Source organism: Seriola dumerili, unplaced genomic scaffold, assembly GCF_002260705.1.
Source record: "Seriola dumerili isolate Sdu_G_001 unplaced genomic scaffold, Sdu_1.0 BDQW01000230.1, whole genome shotgun sequence".
NCBI classification, from domain to species: domain Eukaryota; kingdom Metazoa; phylum Chordata; class Actinopteri; order Carangiformes; family Carangidae; genus Seriola; species Seriola dumerili.
In genome coordinates this window covers 2,758,630-2,772,958 of record NW_019174485.1, presented here as the reverse complement: position 1 = coordinate 2,772,958, position 14,329 = coordinate 2,758,630, and the positions used below count along the sequence as shown (strand labels likewise).

Here is a 14,329-nt window from a genome sequence, read left to right as displayed (position 1 = left end):
TCTTTTTCCACCCTAATTCCCTTGCAGAATCCCTTTCTGGCTGCTGAACTCTGCTTTACTTCTACATCTCTGTACCACTACTTTCTTTTTTTCCATTTGACACTGCTGCAGTGTCTGTGAAACTTTCCCCTGTACACTTTGAGAAGAGCTGAGTCAGCAACACCAACCTCGGCACCTCAGTACTCTTACCCCTCTTCATTCTCTCCTTAGTGCATCCTTACTCAACCACATCCTGCTCCTCACACACACACACACGCACGCACGCATGCATGCACGCACACACACACACACACACACACACACACACACACACACACACACACACACACACACACACACACTGCTTTGCAGACATTTGTATATGTTGCATATCTCTAGATCTGTAACTGCATATCTGTGGTTTGTCTCAGTGTGCTTTAGGTATCCTTCAGGCACTTTGTTGTGTGTTTGCACGGTTTGGTTGTGAGCAGGAAAGAAATCTGTGTGACATTTTCTTATTCTACAAGTGATCATCTTTCATAAAAAAAGATGTTTCTTTATTGATCTTGTTGATGTGTCAGAGATATGATCTTATCAGGAACTGACGCCACCTCACATTTGTGTTTGATAAGAAACAGTCATTTATTCACACAACAATAACGACAGTATGCAACAAATTATAGGTAGTATGATTATATAATCTGAATATCAGATACTTTTTATGATACTACAACTGTTAGTTGCTTTTTCATAAATTATTCAAATACATTCATCAAGTACAGTACATATTAGATTACATATATTGTATATATTAGATATATAAAATTTACCACAACATATGGTGCAAATTAACACACACAGGCACAGAATCTGATCATAAGGTGGGGTAGATGTATTTCTATACCTGCCTTCATAATATTTCTAAGGAGATATCATGAAGGCCCCCATGAAATTGTCTGTATTTCCTGTACGCATCTTCTGTATATTCTCCAGTGTGACAAAAATTTGATCCCCCTCCTGCAGGTGGAAAATTCCAGCCAGGAAACTGTTCCACAGATCCTCCCCATCTGAAGCCTTTGCACTTGAAGATTTTTGGGTCCTGCAGCGCAAGCTAGAGGAAACATGCAAGAGACATCGCAAAACAAACTCACTTCACCACAATGAAGACAGCATTGATGTCAACTTGCCTTACAGGTTACAGGTTGCACTCATGGAAGCACACGTGCAACAACAGAGGAAGGAAGTAAAGAGCGGTACACTGACTAACCTTTTTGATTTCATAAGTTCGATAGATTCTCCATAGGCGTTGGTGTCTTTCATGACCCTGTGTTGGATAAGCGAACACTCCTCACCAGTGTTCAATTGCACTTTGGAGTAGAGGTAGTAGTAACCTTCCTTTTCAACCAATAATCTGCCTTTGTTGTAGCTCATGTTGCGGATGATGGCTTCGCCACCTTCATGCATCCACTGCACCACATTGTTCTCCCCGGCAGGATAATCAGAGCCTGAGATAAAGAGGAGATAAATGAGTTGTTTGCAAAAAGAAATCGATAAAGATGAGTTAAATTCAACCAATTTAGGTCAGATACAATATTTAGGTTTGAGTATTGAGAGAGCTCTAACCCATCAGGTGAGCAAAGGGCCTCTGTTGGATCTGTTCCGGGTGTGGTCGCTCTATGGAGATCAATCAATCATGCAACCAGTCAATCAAACAATAAATCAATCAATATAAAAACACCACATCTGAATTTAAATGTGAGGTTTTGCATGAAATAGCTCTGACTTTTTTTACTCTGGATCTTGGTTACAGTATTTTATCTTAGTTGTTGACAGTTAGTAAAGATGAAAGATTAATTCTATCTATAGCCCCCTATGTGCAACATGAGCATAATAACTTATGATAACTGAGAGTAACTCAATACCTTTAGATCCCACTTGAGGCATTATAGCGCCACCCTGAAACAGAAAAAAAAAAGAGATAAAACTCAAAAATCCAGCACACACCGGGCAGTGTCACTGTATTTCAGTAGCCAAACATGTGCATAGTGTACACCTTCTCTTACCAGCTGGCCAGATGTTTTGGGACTGGATAGGTTCAGGTAGCGGGGATGAGAGTCATAGAGGGCGAAGGACTGTAGTGAGAAGAAGAAAAAAAAAAAAGTACGAAATGAACACATGGCTGAGTAACAAAATCTGTGTGTTTGCAAACAAGGTGTCAAAAGTTCAAGAATGTGTAAGAACAGGAAGCGTCCTGCCCAATGGAAACCGGTATATCTGTACACGAAGAGATGTGGAAATGTAAAGTTATCCACACATTCACTGTAGATACAAGCATATCTTTTTTATCAAAAGATAGAATTCAATCATTGTTGTGGTGGCAGACAAACCACCGTTTTTATCCAATTCATTCACATACTCTAATAAAGGCCTCAGATTGAATTATTAATGCAAAAATAAAGGCAAAATAATAATTATAACACTATGTTACAATGCAACTTTAAAAGATATTTTTGGTTGCTAAGAAATAAAGTAACTGATAAAGGGGCTAGATTCTGTTATTAATTTCTTAACTAGTTTCTGTTCTTCTAAATGACCTTGAAGGTTTGATTTTTGAAAGCAGTGTATATTTGGACTCTACAATATAACAGAGGCAGGTCTGAATAAAGGGCATAATGAAACTGTCTTAGGAAAGTGAAGTTATATCATGTTTGCACTTGAGAGGGAAAGGAAAGGGAAGTAGAACTAGAGAACGAGTCCATCTGACACATTTGTCATTATCAACCTACAAGTAAAAGAGCCAACAATGACACGGCTGCTTGTCTGGTTATGACGTAGAGTGAAATAGGGAAATTCTAGCAAAAAGGAATTTCCAATCACTCCGAGCACTGTGGCGTCTCACTCACTCAGACCGACAGACAGACAGGCAGACAGACATCAGACTCACCTCAGTTTTTTTGTACAGATTGTAGATTAAAAACCCCTGCACGACAAGCCCAAACACGGTCAGTCCGACCAGCAGGGGAAGAAACCTTTGGCCTACTCTCGCCCACCTCGGTCTCTTCTTGCTTGGCACAGAGACATAGTTTAAGTGACTGTCCACCACAAACACCTGAGGTGAGGTAGCGATGCCGCCCTCTGCCATCACACTCCACCCGGGACGCTGGGGCTGAAGGTCAAAGAGCTCGATGTGGCGAGGAAAGGGATACTGAAAGAGACAGGGTTAAGGTTAGGTAGAGCAAAGAAACAGGGAACAGAAAGACAAAGAGACAAAAAAAAGAAGAAAAAAAGGCAGGCAGTGGAGAGACAAGAGAAAAAAAACCATTACTGACAGAAACAGACTGAGAGAAAGACACGAGACATGGCCTCAGGTTTTGTCTTCTCTGCTTAAAGGTAGGTACATGCAATGCAACCTCCTTCTAGGAAACAAAGTGATTTCTACATACTTTAATTACTGAAAGCAAACAAGAAAAGACAGCTGTTGTATGTAGAGTGAATCAAAAAGAAAGAAAAACACTTCTTACATTTTGTTCAAGGCAGTTTAATGTAGATTACCTTGGATTTCAAAATGCACCAGATGTTGCTCCACAGCTCAGTCAACCATCCAGCAGCAGGGAGTACTTTTCAAACACTCCTCTGAAGCTCCTTTGAAATCCAACAGCAAAATATGCTCTTAGACACCATTTTTAAAAAAAAAAACAAAAAAAACAGTAACAATATTTTCTGAAGTGTCACTGTATGTTTGAACTTCTCTAGACGTCTCACCTCCTGAGAAAAATATAAAATCCTTCTATGTCTGCACCAAATTCAGATTTCAGTCCTCCCTCACCTCCTGTGCTCTCTCGCCTGCTGTCAGCTATCACTAATATTGCTTTTAAAGCAAGCTCATATAAGGAGGAAATGAAGATGACATGGGGAAGAGGCAGAGAGAGAGAGTGAATAGTGTGCATGTGAGTGTGTGTGTGTGTGTGCGTGGGACACTCCCTACGACTACTGACTATAGTTATCGTCCCTCAGCTGACACTTCCTTTTCTCTCTCTTGTATTTCTCACCCCTTGTGTCTCATGTTCCGATTAACACTTTTGGTTTGTTTTCTCAGTGCAGCTACTTTTTTCGTCTGTTTCACAGAAACTTGTGCAATCACTTTGTCTAACTGAGCAATGCACAATTTTTAATGCTGCTGAACCTTGCAGATTGATGTCAAAGTCAGTCTTATTGAGAGTCGAGGTGGTTGTAGCGTTAAGTTCACACCCGTACTTTTGGCTGCTACCTCAACCTTGCACCATCACCCACAGTGCAATTCATCTGCAATTTAATACAGTAAAGTCAGCATTAGGGTCACACTTATAAAATCCCTTCCCAGAGTGTCAGGCCACCGTTTTCTCACATATTGGCCCAAGCAATATGTCGCTTTTGTTTTCATTATTCATTGGTGTTTATCTAATGTCAGCTAAACAATCTGCAGTGATTGAAGATGACTAATTTGTTGCAGAGGATTGGAGACAGCAAAGCAGACTGCAGCTCAAATATAAGGCTTAATGTGGCAACACCTTTTTAAAGGTTTTCCTGCCATGCTTGTTGCAGTGAGTTGCTACACTATTATTTTTGTCCTCTTCCTTTTTTTGTTATTATGAGTGATTTATCAATACTTGTTTTTAGTTTTAAGGAACAATGTGTTGTTGCCTACTTTGTTATGCTTGCAACATCTGGCAAAAGAAATTCCACTTTATGCATGTGCAGACAGCAGAGGATAGTACAGAAATATGAGCAATTGGTGTTCATTTTAAATATTTTTCTTTCTTTCTTTCTTTCTTTCTTCTTCCTCTTATTGTTACTTTCGTTTTCCACTCTTTATCAGAAATACATTTTTCACATGTGCTTTTTATAAATATTGATATCTCATGTTTTCTTCTTTTTCTCTGATGTTTAAATGCTTTGTCAAATATGATGAAGATCAAATAATGTATCTCAACAAGTAAAAATAGATGTGGTTTGTTTTTCTTCTGCATGAAACTCGTAGTAATTTGAACCCAATCTGGGTTTTCCTTTGTTGGGGGCAGTTTCACATGAGGGACTCCGTATGTCGGAACTACACCACATACTCTCTCTCTCTCTCACACACACACACACACACACACACACACAAAATGCACATTGTGTTCAATGGAGATAAAGAGGAGGGAGGACAGACGGAAGTCCACAGTCAGGGGCTTGCACATGGTTGTTCCTTGTTGAATACAAAGAAATTGAGGAATAGATGGACACAACCATAGAGCCCCAGAGGTGACAATTATTGTGTACATAATAAAATGAAATTATAATATATTAAATTATTTACATGAATTGCAAAAAAAAAAGGCATATCAATGGAAAATGCAAACTCTTTTTTTTTTTTCAAATCCGAGAAACTTGGATTTCCCCGTTCACTGGATGACATTTTTTCACCTCTTTACTTTCAGTTACATCATTACTTATTTCCTATTTTTTGCCATGTAACATTCCCCATGTTGCCCAAAAAACTGGCAACGTTTCTAACTATTTCCTGTTTTCTTTGTTGCTTATTGATATGATAATGGCAATGATTTCTCTGTAGCATTCATTTGAATTAGTCTGTGGGTGTCTATTAGAACAAATGCAACACCGTCCATGGATAAAAGGGCTGTGTCGCAAACTGTGTCCTATTTCAGTAGGTGAGCAGCCCAGGGAATCAGCCATTTCCTGCACTTGCTGCTTTAACTTGGGCTGAATCCTGAGTGACTTGCACTCCCTGAACAGTACAGGTGCAACTAATAACATAAATGATGAATCCATTACATTTCATGCACAATCCCGAGCCTTTAGCTGGCACTGGACTGTGTCAGTGGACTGTTACGTGTGTGTTTTGACATCTCTCAGCGGGAAAAGAAGTACTGGTTTAAACAATTAAATCAATGACGGATGAATTTCATGTAGCTGCTTCACTTTCAGGGTCATGCTATTGTTCACGCTGGCTCACTGTCACACTGTTAAATGAAAGTACAGTTTACACTTTATTGTTTTCAAATTTGGGATTCATCATGATTAGTGTTATTGTTGTTGTTGTTGTTGTTGTTGTTGTTGTTATTATCATTATTATATGTTCATTGTTGTGATGTGATTGTCGTGTGCTGCTGTGCTGTCATTGATCTGTGTTTATGTAATTCCTCATCATCAGAAATCCAGTTTATTTAGACCAAGGTGATGATTTGGGATAGACCCTTGACCTCAGAAGGCCTATTCACAAAATCTTGGCCATGGCTCTGGTCCTGGTTAAAATTTCTCACTTACTTGTCTTCTTGACTGTTTATTCTTGACCTGGGAAACAGCAATTATCAAAAAAAAAAAAGAAAAGAAAAAAGGCACAGGCTCGCCTGACCTCCAGGAGTCCCAAGGTCCCCAAGTATATGATATATTTGGGCCTACATAGCTTGATTAATCATACATTTGGTACCACTGTGGTACAGTAACAACTATGATATGTTCTCTTATTTTGTGGCCCTATTTGTTATAGGCACGGAAAACTTTGGGCAAGGAGGTATTAGTACACGACAGGAGAACTGTAAGGTTGCAACCAACAGTTATTTTCATTATCAGCATGTCTGACTATCATTTTTAATTATTATTATTTTAATTATTGTTATTATTTTTTAATAATAAATATGTAAAATGTCAATAATAGTAATAATAATAATAATAATAATAATGAAATTTTAAAAAATGTGGAAAAAGTGCCCATCATTATTCCCTGAAGCACAAGAGAAAGTACTGTTGTCTGACTGAACAGTCAAAAATACAGACTTTGAGTCTGCTGTCAAAGTATAGCAAATATATTAGATGAGCAGTGGTGTGGCAATGAATAAGATTAGATCAGGAGTGATTAATTCATGCCAGATTTAGCTGCATTACATAATAAACAATGTGCAACATGTATTAATGTTCCCTGATCCATATTATATATGATCCAATGTATGCATAGCACATTTAATTTTACATGTCAAAATATTGTAACTGTTTGTCCAGGTGGCTATTATTATGTCTATTATTGATTAGTCAGACTGGCTAATGTTAGCTAAGGCTAGTTCAAGTATTTGCTTCGGTTTCATCAATGATCATGAATTAAATTGTTTTACAATCAGTGTCACAAAAGTATCACACATAATCTAACAATAGATCAAGATAGAATAACAACTTCACGTTCATTTATTTAAGGCATATTAGCATGACACAATGTAGCATTTGTCAGAAAGTCACACTTTTTACACCATTCATATTCATCAGAGTGTGTATGAGTGCCAGTGGTGTGCCATCAGCCACCTTTTGATCTTGGTGCTACAGCATGCCAGAGATTAGCATGAGTGAATTTTAGGCATTTTTGCTTTAAAAATGGCTTAAACTCTTAATTAGTTATCAAAACTGTTGCTAGTTCATTTTCTTTCAATTGACTAATCACTTAAACCACAAATCAGTTCTGCTTTAGACTATTGATTGGTTTCTAGTTGCCTCTGGAAATAATCAAACTGCTATTTATAAGAAGGGGCTAGTAGGGGCCCAACAACAAATTTTGCCCTGGGCCTTTGGGAGGTACTGCCATGCAATTATTTCCACGGTCTGAGTTTTACTTTACTTTAGGTCGTTTCGGCCACTGCACACTATCAGCATTACTATTCCCCATATGCATGTGGTCGCACAGCCCTCAGCTCTGCAGTGATTGGAGGAAGATTGCTACTCTTCCTCCTCTGATTGGTCCGCAGCGCTGCCCTCGTTCGCGGGCCTCCGTCCAATCACAACACCGCAAAGTTCTGCTGCGGAAGAGGGATGCGACGGAGATGGCTGAACTTAGATAGCGTTGTTTTTGGGAATATGTTCACCATGGACCTTATCCGGAGGAAAGAGGGGAGCGGGGGGCGACTGTTTGTCCTGGCAGTCATTTTCGGGTGGTGTTTAGGGTCTGTGCGCTGTTTTGGACAGAGCCAAGACAGCGAGTTCACGTTTCTGCTGCCAGCCGGAAGATCGGAGTGTTTCTTTCAAACAGCAGTAAAGAATGGCACAATGGAGGTCGAGTATCAGGTAACTATGTGTGTGGTCGGCAGACACATCCACCCACTGTGTGAACCTGGTACAGACCATCTGTTAAAGGACACAGGAGCAGGACGCTGATGGCTGACCATCATTAGCCGTCATTCCCTCAGCTAGCTGACATATTGGTGGTGTAGCTGTACGCACATCTTTGATGAGCCAGCACTGAACTGCAGCTGTAGGGAATGACAGCTCATAACTTCACTCTGTGGGAGTAAACGCAACTAATATCGCAACTCATTTGTAACCATTACATGTCGATTACACATCGTGCAGATAAGTTGAAAAACTGTGGTTAAACAAACGTCAAGTCAAACTTTATTTGTCTAGCACCTTTTATGCAAGATAGCAATAAAATAAGTGCTTCCCGAAAGAAACGAGCACAAGAACTTCACATAGAAAGATCGACGATAACAAAATACTGTACAGGAAACGAGATAATACGCTACACACTGCTCGTATGTCGAAAAGAAGAACGTGACAATATGTAAATATTGTATGTTTCACATCCTGGTAGCCTCTGGTCATCCAGAAGTTTAAAGACCTGGAGTGAAATCCTGATCCTGATCCTGGTCCACGCAGGACAGTGTTGGAGGAACAGGAGGGAAAAATATCTGTTGTCTTAAGATTAATCAAACAGGAGTTCAAAATCCTTAAAGATCAAGAGCTGAATGTTAGTCAGTAACTAATGTTGATATGCAGGAACCCACCCCCATTAGAGTCACAGGAGCTCTGCCCACATGGTGAAATGTCAACTAACACTTGTTTTTGTTATACATTAATCTGCCCAGTAGTTTCTCCAGTAATCATTCAGTCTGTAAAATGTTAGAGAATAGCGAAAATGTCCATTGTTAATTCCCAGACATTTCCAAATAGCTTAATTTGTCTAATTAACACTCCAAAACCCAAAGATATTACATTTACTGTCACAGGGGACTATGGAAATGTAAGAAATATTCACATTAGAGACACTAGAATTAGTGAATCCGGGTATTTTTGCTTATAAAATTACTTAAATGATTAATCAATTATCCAGATTGTGACCGATTAATTGATTGACTGATTGTTTCAGCTCAACTACTGCCAAAACTGCATCACCATATACAGTGGCTTCAGAAAGTATTCAAACCATCAAGCTACACTCAAGTCAAGTCAAAGCATTAACTCAGTACTGATTCTTTGGTAAGTCTCTTCAAAACTTTCACACCTGGATTTCCGCAGTTTATACAATTCTTCCTGACAGATCCTCTCAGGCTCCATCAGATTGGATGTGAAGCGTATGTGAACTGCCATCTTCAGGTGTCTCCACAACTGTTGTATGCGGTTTAAGTCTTGGCCTTGGCTGGGCCACTTAATGACGGTCATAGACTTGTCTTGAAGCCACTGCAGCGTTGTCTTGGCTGTACTCTTCAGGTCACTGTTGAGCTGAAAGCTGATCTGTCACCCCTGGTCTCAGGTCGCATATACTCTGAGGCAGGTTTTCTTCAATGACCTCTTTGTATTTTGCTTAATGCACCCTTCATGTCCAGTCTTCCTGTCCCTGCCACTGAGGATCGTCCCCACAGCATGATGCTGACACCAACATGCTTCACCATAGGGATGGTATTAGCCAGGTGAAGAACAGTCCTTTAAATGTTGTTTGGTAAACTCCAAGCGGACTGTCATTTTCCTTTTACTCAGAGTGGCTTCCATCCAGCCAAGATGGTCGTCCTTAGATCAGGTTCTCCCATCTCTGCAGGGGACTTCCGAAGCTCTGTGAGAGTGACCGTTCTTGGATACCTCCCGGACCAACGCCTTTCTTGCCTGGTCACTCAGTTTGGCCAACTTTAGGAAGCATCCTGGTGTTTCCAAACTTCTTCCATTCCACAATTATTGAGGCCACTGTGCTCCTGGGAACACTCAAGGCTTTAGAAATGGTTCTGTGTGCTTGCCGTGATCTATGCCTAGCCACAATTTTATCAAAAAGGTCTACAGTGCGTTTTTGGACTTTATGTCTTGTTTTTTTTTTCTGGCATACAGTGTGAATTGTGGGACCTTGTTTACACAAATATGTGCCTTTATAACCTCTGTCTAATCAACTCATTTTGCCACAGATGAACTCAATTTGAGTGCCACAAAAAAGAGTCTGAATACTTTTTGTAAATGAGTGATTTCAATTTTTCATTTTTAATAAAGTTGCAAAAATTTCTAAAGACACGTCTTCACTGTGGGTCACTGAGTGTAGGCAGATGGGCAACAATGGCACTTTTATCCGTTTAAAATGAAATCTACAGCACAATAAAGCTGAAGGGGACTGAGCACACTCTGAAGCCACTGTGAATGTGACTTTAAAGTCATTTATTTACACAGGAGCACATCTCATAATGTGAAGCTCTACCAGTCAGTAGTGTATTTGTTTAGTGGGAGAGTCTTAAAGATAACATTATGCTCCCTCTTGCAACACACATGTAATCTCTCTTAAAACTGTTTGGCTTGGGGCGACCTGGTGGCCTAGCAGTTAAGACCCATATATGACCGCAGTCTGCCTGGTATGATCGTTGTTGCATGTCCCCTGTCTCCGTACACATACTACTACACTCAAAAAAAGAAAGAAAGTGTTGTAGATTATATTTGTGAGCCTGCTCATCAGTGACTGTATGTATTTGTGTGTCTACATCCAGGTGATAGCAGGTGCTGGTATGGATGTTGACGTCACCATCCTCTCTCCAGAAGGCGTCCGGCTCATCATGGAGTCTCGACGCTCTGACGGAGTCCATGTGTTAGTGCTACGTCCCTTTGGCCTGAGACCTGGATCATATTTCATGTGTCAGTCTATTTGACTGTATTTTTGACCGTATATTATTTCCTGTTATTCCAGGGTGGAGCCTACAGAGGAGGGAGACTATCAGATCTGCTTTGACAACAGCTTCAGTCGCTTCTCAGAGAAGATGGTATTCTTTGAAATTATCATCGAGGGTCAAGGAGGGGATGTGGGTGGAGATGAGGAGTGGGCGGGTTTAGAGGAGCCTGATGGAAGCCTGCTGGAGTACAAGCTGGAAGACATCCGGGTGAGATGCATGTTTGTGGTTTAGAAATTAATTCAAAGAAGGAAATCTAGTCCACTGTGTCAGCAGACCTTTTAACAAACCCCTGCTGTTGGGAAAGATGACAATATCAAACAATATCTAAACAACATCCAGGCAAGGAAAGGAGAGATGACTGTAACAGGGTTGTTGTGTAGGTACAAATCAGGACAAATTTGTCATGGTTTGATTCATTAGCTCTGCCCTTCCTCTCATAACATTTGTCTCAGAATCAAATAATATTAATTATCGCTTGAAAACAATCAGCCAGATGATTGTTTTCTGGGTTTGTTCATTAACTATTAAGCTCCCTCGATAATTTGGCTGTTCAAAGGATAACCGACATTATTCTCTATTTTTCTTATTGTCAACAAATCCCATGAAAAGACTGAAACCAGCAATTAACTGATCCTACTAACATGTATTTTGTGTGTGGCCACACACGCACCTCCTTCCTCTGTGCCACAGACTTCCTTTCTTCTCTAAAATCTATTAAATACACATCAGGGAGCGACACCGTTTCACTGGGCGACATGATCCTTCATTACAATGAACATAGGTTGATTTTAAATGTAGTTCATTTGAAGTCAATCCTGCACACACAGTTCTGCTGCTGTAAATTCTCACTAGATCACAAAACGTGTGTTAATCCACGGATGAAAATAGTCCCCACAAATGAACTACTAACTCCTGCTTCAGTAATTTTCGTTAATAAATACAGTGTCCAGCTGGTTTATAAACTTATTTGTAATTTGAAAAAAAAATAAAATAAAACCACGTACCGTATCTCTTACCTATTTTATTTTGTCTTCAGTAGATACAGACCGACAGGGGAAGTGGGAAAGCATTGACAGACCAACACACGTAGTGTTGGTTTTGGACTCCTCATGGGATTTTCTGACAATATGGAAAATGTAGAATAATGTCAATCATAACCTTTAGCCGGTTTATGTCGTGGCAAACCACAGCAATGGCTGAATGAACCAGTATTATGCTTTGCCAGCTGAAAGGTTGATGTGACACAAAATCATAACCTGTTGAAGTGGTCAAGTTGTACCAAGGTCCTCTACTGAGGATGTGTTTGCCTTCTTTTAAGACTTGGCTAGAAGAGGTCACTAAATTGTTGCATCTGGAGAGGATTAGATAAATGAACTGTATTCGCTCTACGACCTTTGATAGAATGTGGCAACCACTTCTGTTTTATTTATCAAGAGTGTAAAGCATTGTGTGTGTGTGTGTGCATGTATGTCTGTGGATACAGATGTGTATACATGGTATGTTTGTACATGTACTCTTTATATGTATATGTATGCTTCTCTTGGTGAATGTAATATGCTTTAGACATCCATTTTCAGGCTGGCGCTTATTGTTATGTTAACTCTAATACCTTGTGCCCTTTAAGAGCAGGGTCTTTATTTATTTATCTATTTTTATTTATTAATTTCTTTTTTCTTTTTCTTTCCTTTTTCTTTCTTTTTCTCCTGGAACAGTATTTCCTTCTATATTTGTGTTACTTGTTTATAAAATTGAAAACTCACAAATAAAATGAAAATAAAAACAAACAGAGGATGTGTTAACAGTTGAAAACTTTTGAGACCAAATGACAAATTCATTTTGTTTTCTCAGCCGCTAACTCCCGCTTTTCTTTTATTGCAGCCATCATTTGCTTAAAACCCTAAAAACTTTCCTCACTATTTCCTCAGGAGTCCATGGACTCTCTGCACAGACGCTTGGAGCGCAGCCGGCAGATGCAGACAGTGTTGCGGGCTTTTGAAGCGCGGGACCGAAACCTTCTGGAAGATAACCTTTGGAGGGTCTCATTCTGGTCCTGTGCCAGTGTGCTGGTGATGCTGTGTGTGGCCCTCACTCAGGTAAACAGAGTGCTGGAGGGGAAGTTTGGGGTAATCACATTTCTGACAAGCAGTTTAAATCACAATGACCAACATCGTGATATCTTGTCTGTTTACTTCTCCATTCCCAGGTCTACACTGTCCGTAAGCTGTTTGACGATAAGCGGAGGGTCTACACATAAAGAAACCGTTGTGCTGCATCACAAGTCAAGCTGGGAAGAAAACTGGGTAACTGGTTCCCTGCTTAGATTGTACTCCATTACTTCTCATTTTGTCTACATGAACACCAGCATTCAACATCAGCTCTACTGGACCTTTTTTTTTTTCTAAAATCTTGTTTTCAGTTTGTGAGCAACAATTAGATATTATTGCTGTGGATCATGAAGGGTAACCAGACAAGGAAGAGACTGCGGAAGTTGTAGTTGGTCATTTAATTTAATGAAATGCCTTTAATGTCAAACCAGAGAGAAAGTACACAAACCACAAACCAGAGAGAAAGTACATTTTGAAAAACAAGGTCTACATAGACAGAACAAAAAATATTATATAAGTACTGTCCTTTGTTGTTTGAAAGCGTTTGAGGTTTTTTTTTGGGGGGGGGGGATTTTTCCACAAAAGGTGAAATCGTCCTTCTTAAAGGTTAAATGTCGGTTCTATGACGTTACTAAACTAATCCACAGAACGCCTAGTTTATCGGTTTACAAGTGAAAACAATGTGCAATAGGGTTGTTGGCGTATTTGTTCTTCCTGACTGTAAGATCCTGCCATTATATTGGTGATTTATCAATCCAAATGGCTCCTTCTGTTTTTGTTTTTTGTTTTTCTGAGATGTTACTGATTTCTTTTCATGTGCCAGTACAAGTCCATGTTGACAAAAAAGAATGTCGAGTAAGAAACAGGAATGATTTCCAGTGCGATTGCCAATAACGTACATGTGTCAGTACTCCTCCAGACACATATGTATGTCAGTGTAGATATGCATCAAGATAATTCAGTCTGAACAAACTTTTTTTGTTCAATGTGTCAATTGTTAAATGTGTGTTTGTGTTTCTTGATGATCAAACTTGCTTTTATTCTGATGTGTGTTTACTGTGTCAACACAATGTGACATTTTGTGTGTACTCAACAGCCATGGAGTGATTTCTTTCTTTTTTTTAAGACTTTCGTTACATGTTCAATAAGATAATTAAGGTAATCAGGTTTTCATGAACGTCATTCACATTAATAAATGCATTTTTTTTTTTTTTTACACAGTAAAAACTTTGATGGTTTAATGTGAGTTGCCTTTTTAGAATAAAAATGGAGAGAGCGGCCAAATGAATAATTTTTCTAAATGTGTTCTGTATG

General features: G+C 39.4%; 2 protein-coding genes across 4 annotated transcripts; one reads left to right on the top strand and one right to left on the bottom strand.

The window, feature by feature from the left end:
- Positions 1–617: 617 nt before the first annotated feature.
- LOC111229355 (tumor necrosis factor ligand superfamily member 14-like) lies at positions 618–3,907 on the bottom strand. 2 transcript variants are annotated; one of them, XM_022755647.1, is made up of 8 exons: positions 3,742–3,907; positions 3,532–3,621; positions 2,924–3,184; positions 2,043–2,111; positions 1,902–1,935; positions 1,603–1,653; positions 1,247–1,484; positions 618–1,090 (listed from the first exon to the last, which is right to left on the bottom strand). In XM_022755647.1, exons 3-8 carry the CDS (start codon positions 3,119–3,121, stop codon positions 901–903), a joined length of 780 nt encoding a protein of 259 aa, XP_022611368.1. In that variant the 5' UTR covers positions 3,122–3,184; positions 3,532–3,621; positions 3,742–3,907; the 3' UTR covers positions 618–900. The 2 variants fall into 2 exon arrangements, with proteins under 2 accessions (XP_022611368.1, XP_022611369.1); XM_022755648.1 differs by having other exon boundaries at positions 3,532–3,907.
- Positions 3,908–7,802: 3,895 nt separating this feature from the next.
- LOC111229286 (transmembrane emp24 domain-containing protein 1-like) lies at positions 7,803–14,059 on the top strand. Of its 2 annotated transcripts, none has more exons than XM_022755558.1 (5): positions 7,803–8,061; positions 10,731–10,828; positions 10,928–11,000; positions 12,836–13,003; positions 13,114–14,059. In XM_022755558.1, exons 1-5 carry the CDS (start codon positions 7,810–7,812, stop codon positions 13,162–13,164), a joined length of 642 nt encoding a protein of 213 aa, XP_022611279.1. In that variant the 5' UTR covers positions 7,803–7,809; the 3' UTR covers positions 13,165–14,059. The 2 variants fall into 2 exon arrangements, with proteins under 2 accessions (XP_022611279.1, XP_022611278.1); XM_022755557.1 differs by having other exon boundaries at positions 10,928–11,117.
- The last annotated feature ends 270 nt before the right edge of the window (positions 14,060–14,329 follow it).

Coding starts and splice junctions, on each gene's coding strand:
- LOC111229286 (XM_022755557.1), top strand. CDS start 7,810: ATGCGACGGAGATGGCTGAACTTAGATAGCGTTGTTTTTGGGAATATG. Junction 8,062..10,730: donor CAATGGAGGTCGAGTATCAG/GTAACTATGTGT, acceptor GTCTACATCCAG/GTGATAGCAGGTGCTGGTAT. Junction 13,004..13,113: donor TGTGTGTGGCCCTCACTCAG/GTAAACAGAGTG, acceptor CTCCATTCCCAG/GTCTACACTGTCCGTAAGCT.
- LOC111229355 (XM_022755648.1), bottom strand. CDS start 3,121: ATGGCAGAGGGCGGCATCGCTACCTCACCTCAGGTGTTTGTGGTGGAC. Junction 1,936..2,042: donor CCAAAACATCTGGCCAGCTG/GTAAGAGAAGGT, acceptor TTTCTGTTTCAG/GGTGGCGCTATAATGCCTCA. Junction 1,654..1,901: donor GCCTCAAGTGGGATCTAAAG/GTATTGAGTTAC, acceptor TGATCTCCATAG/AGCGACCACACCCGGAACAG.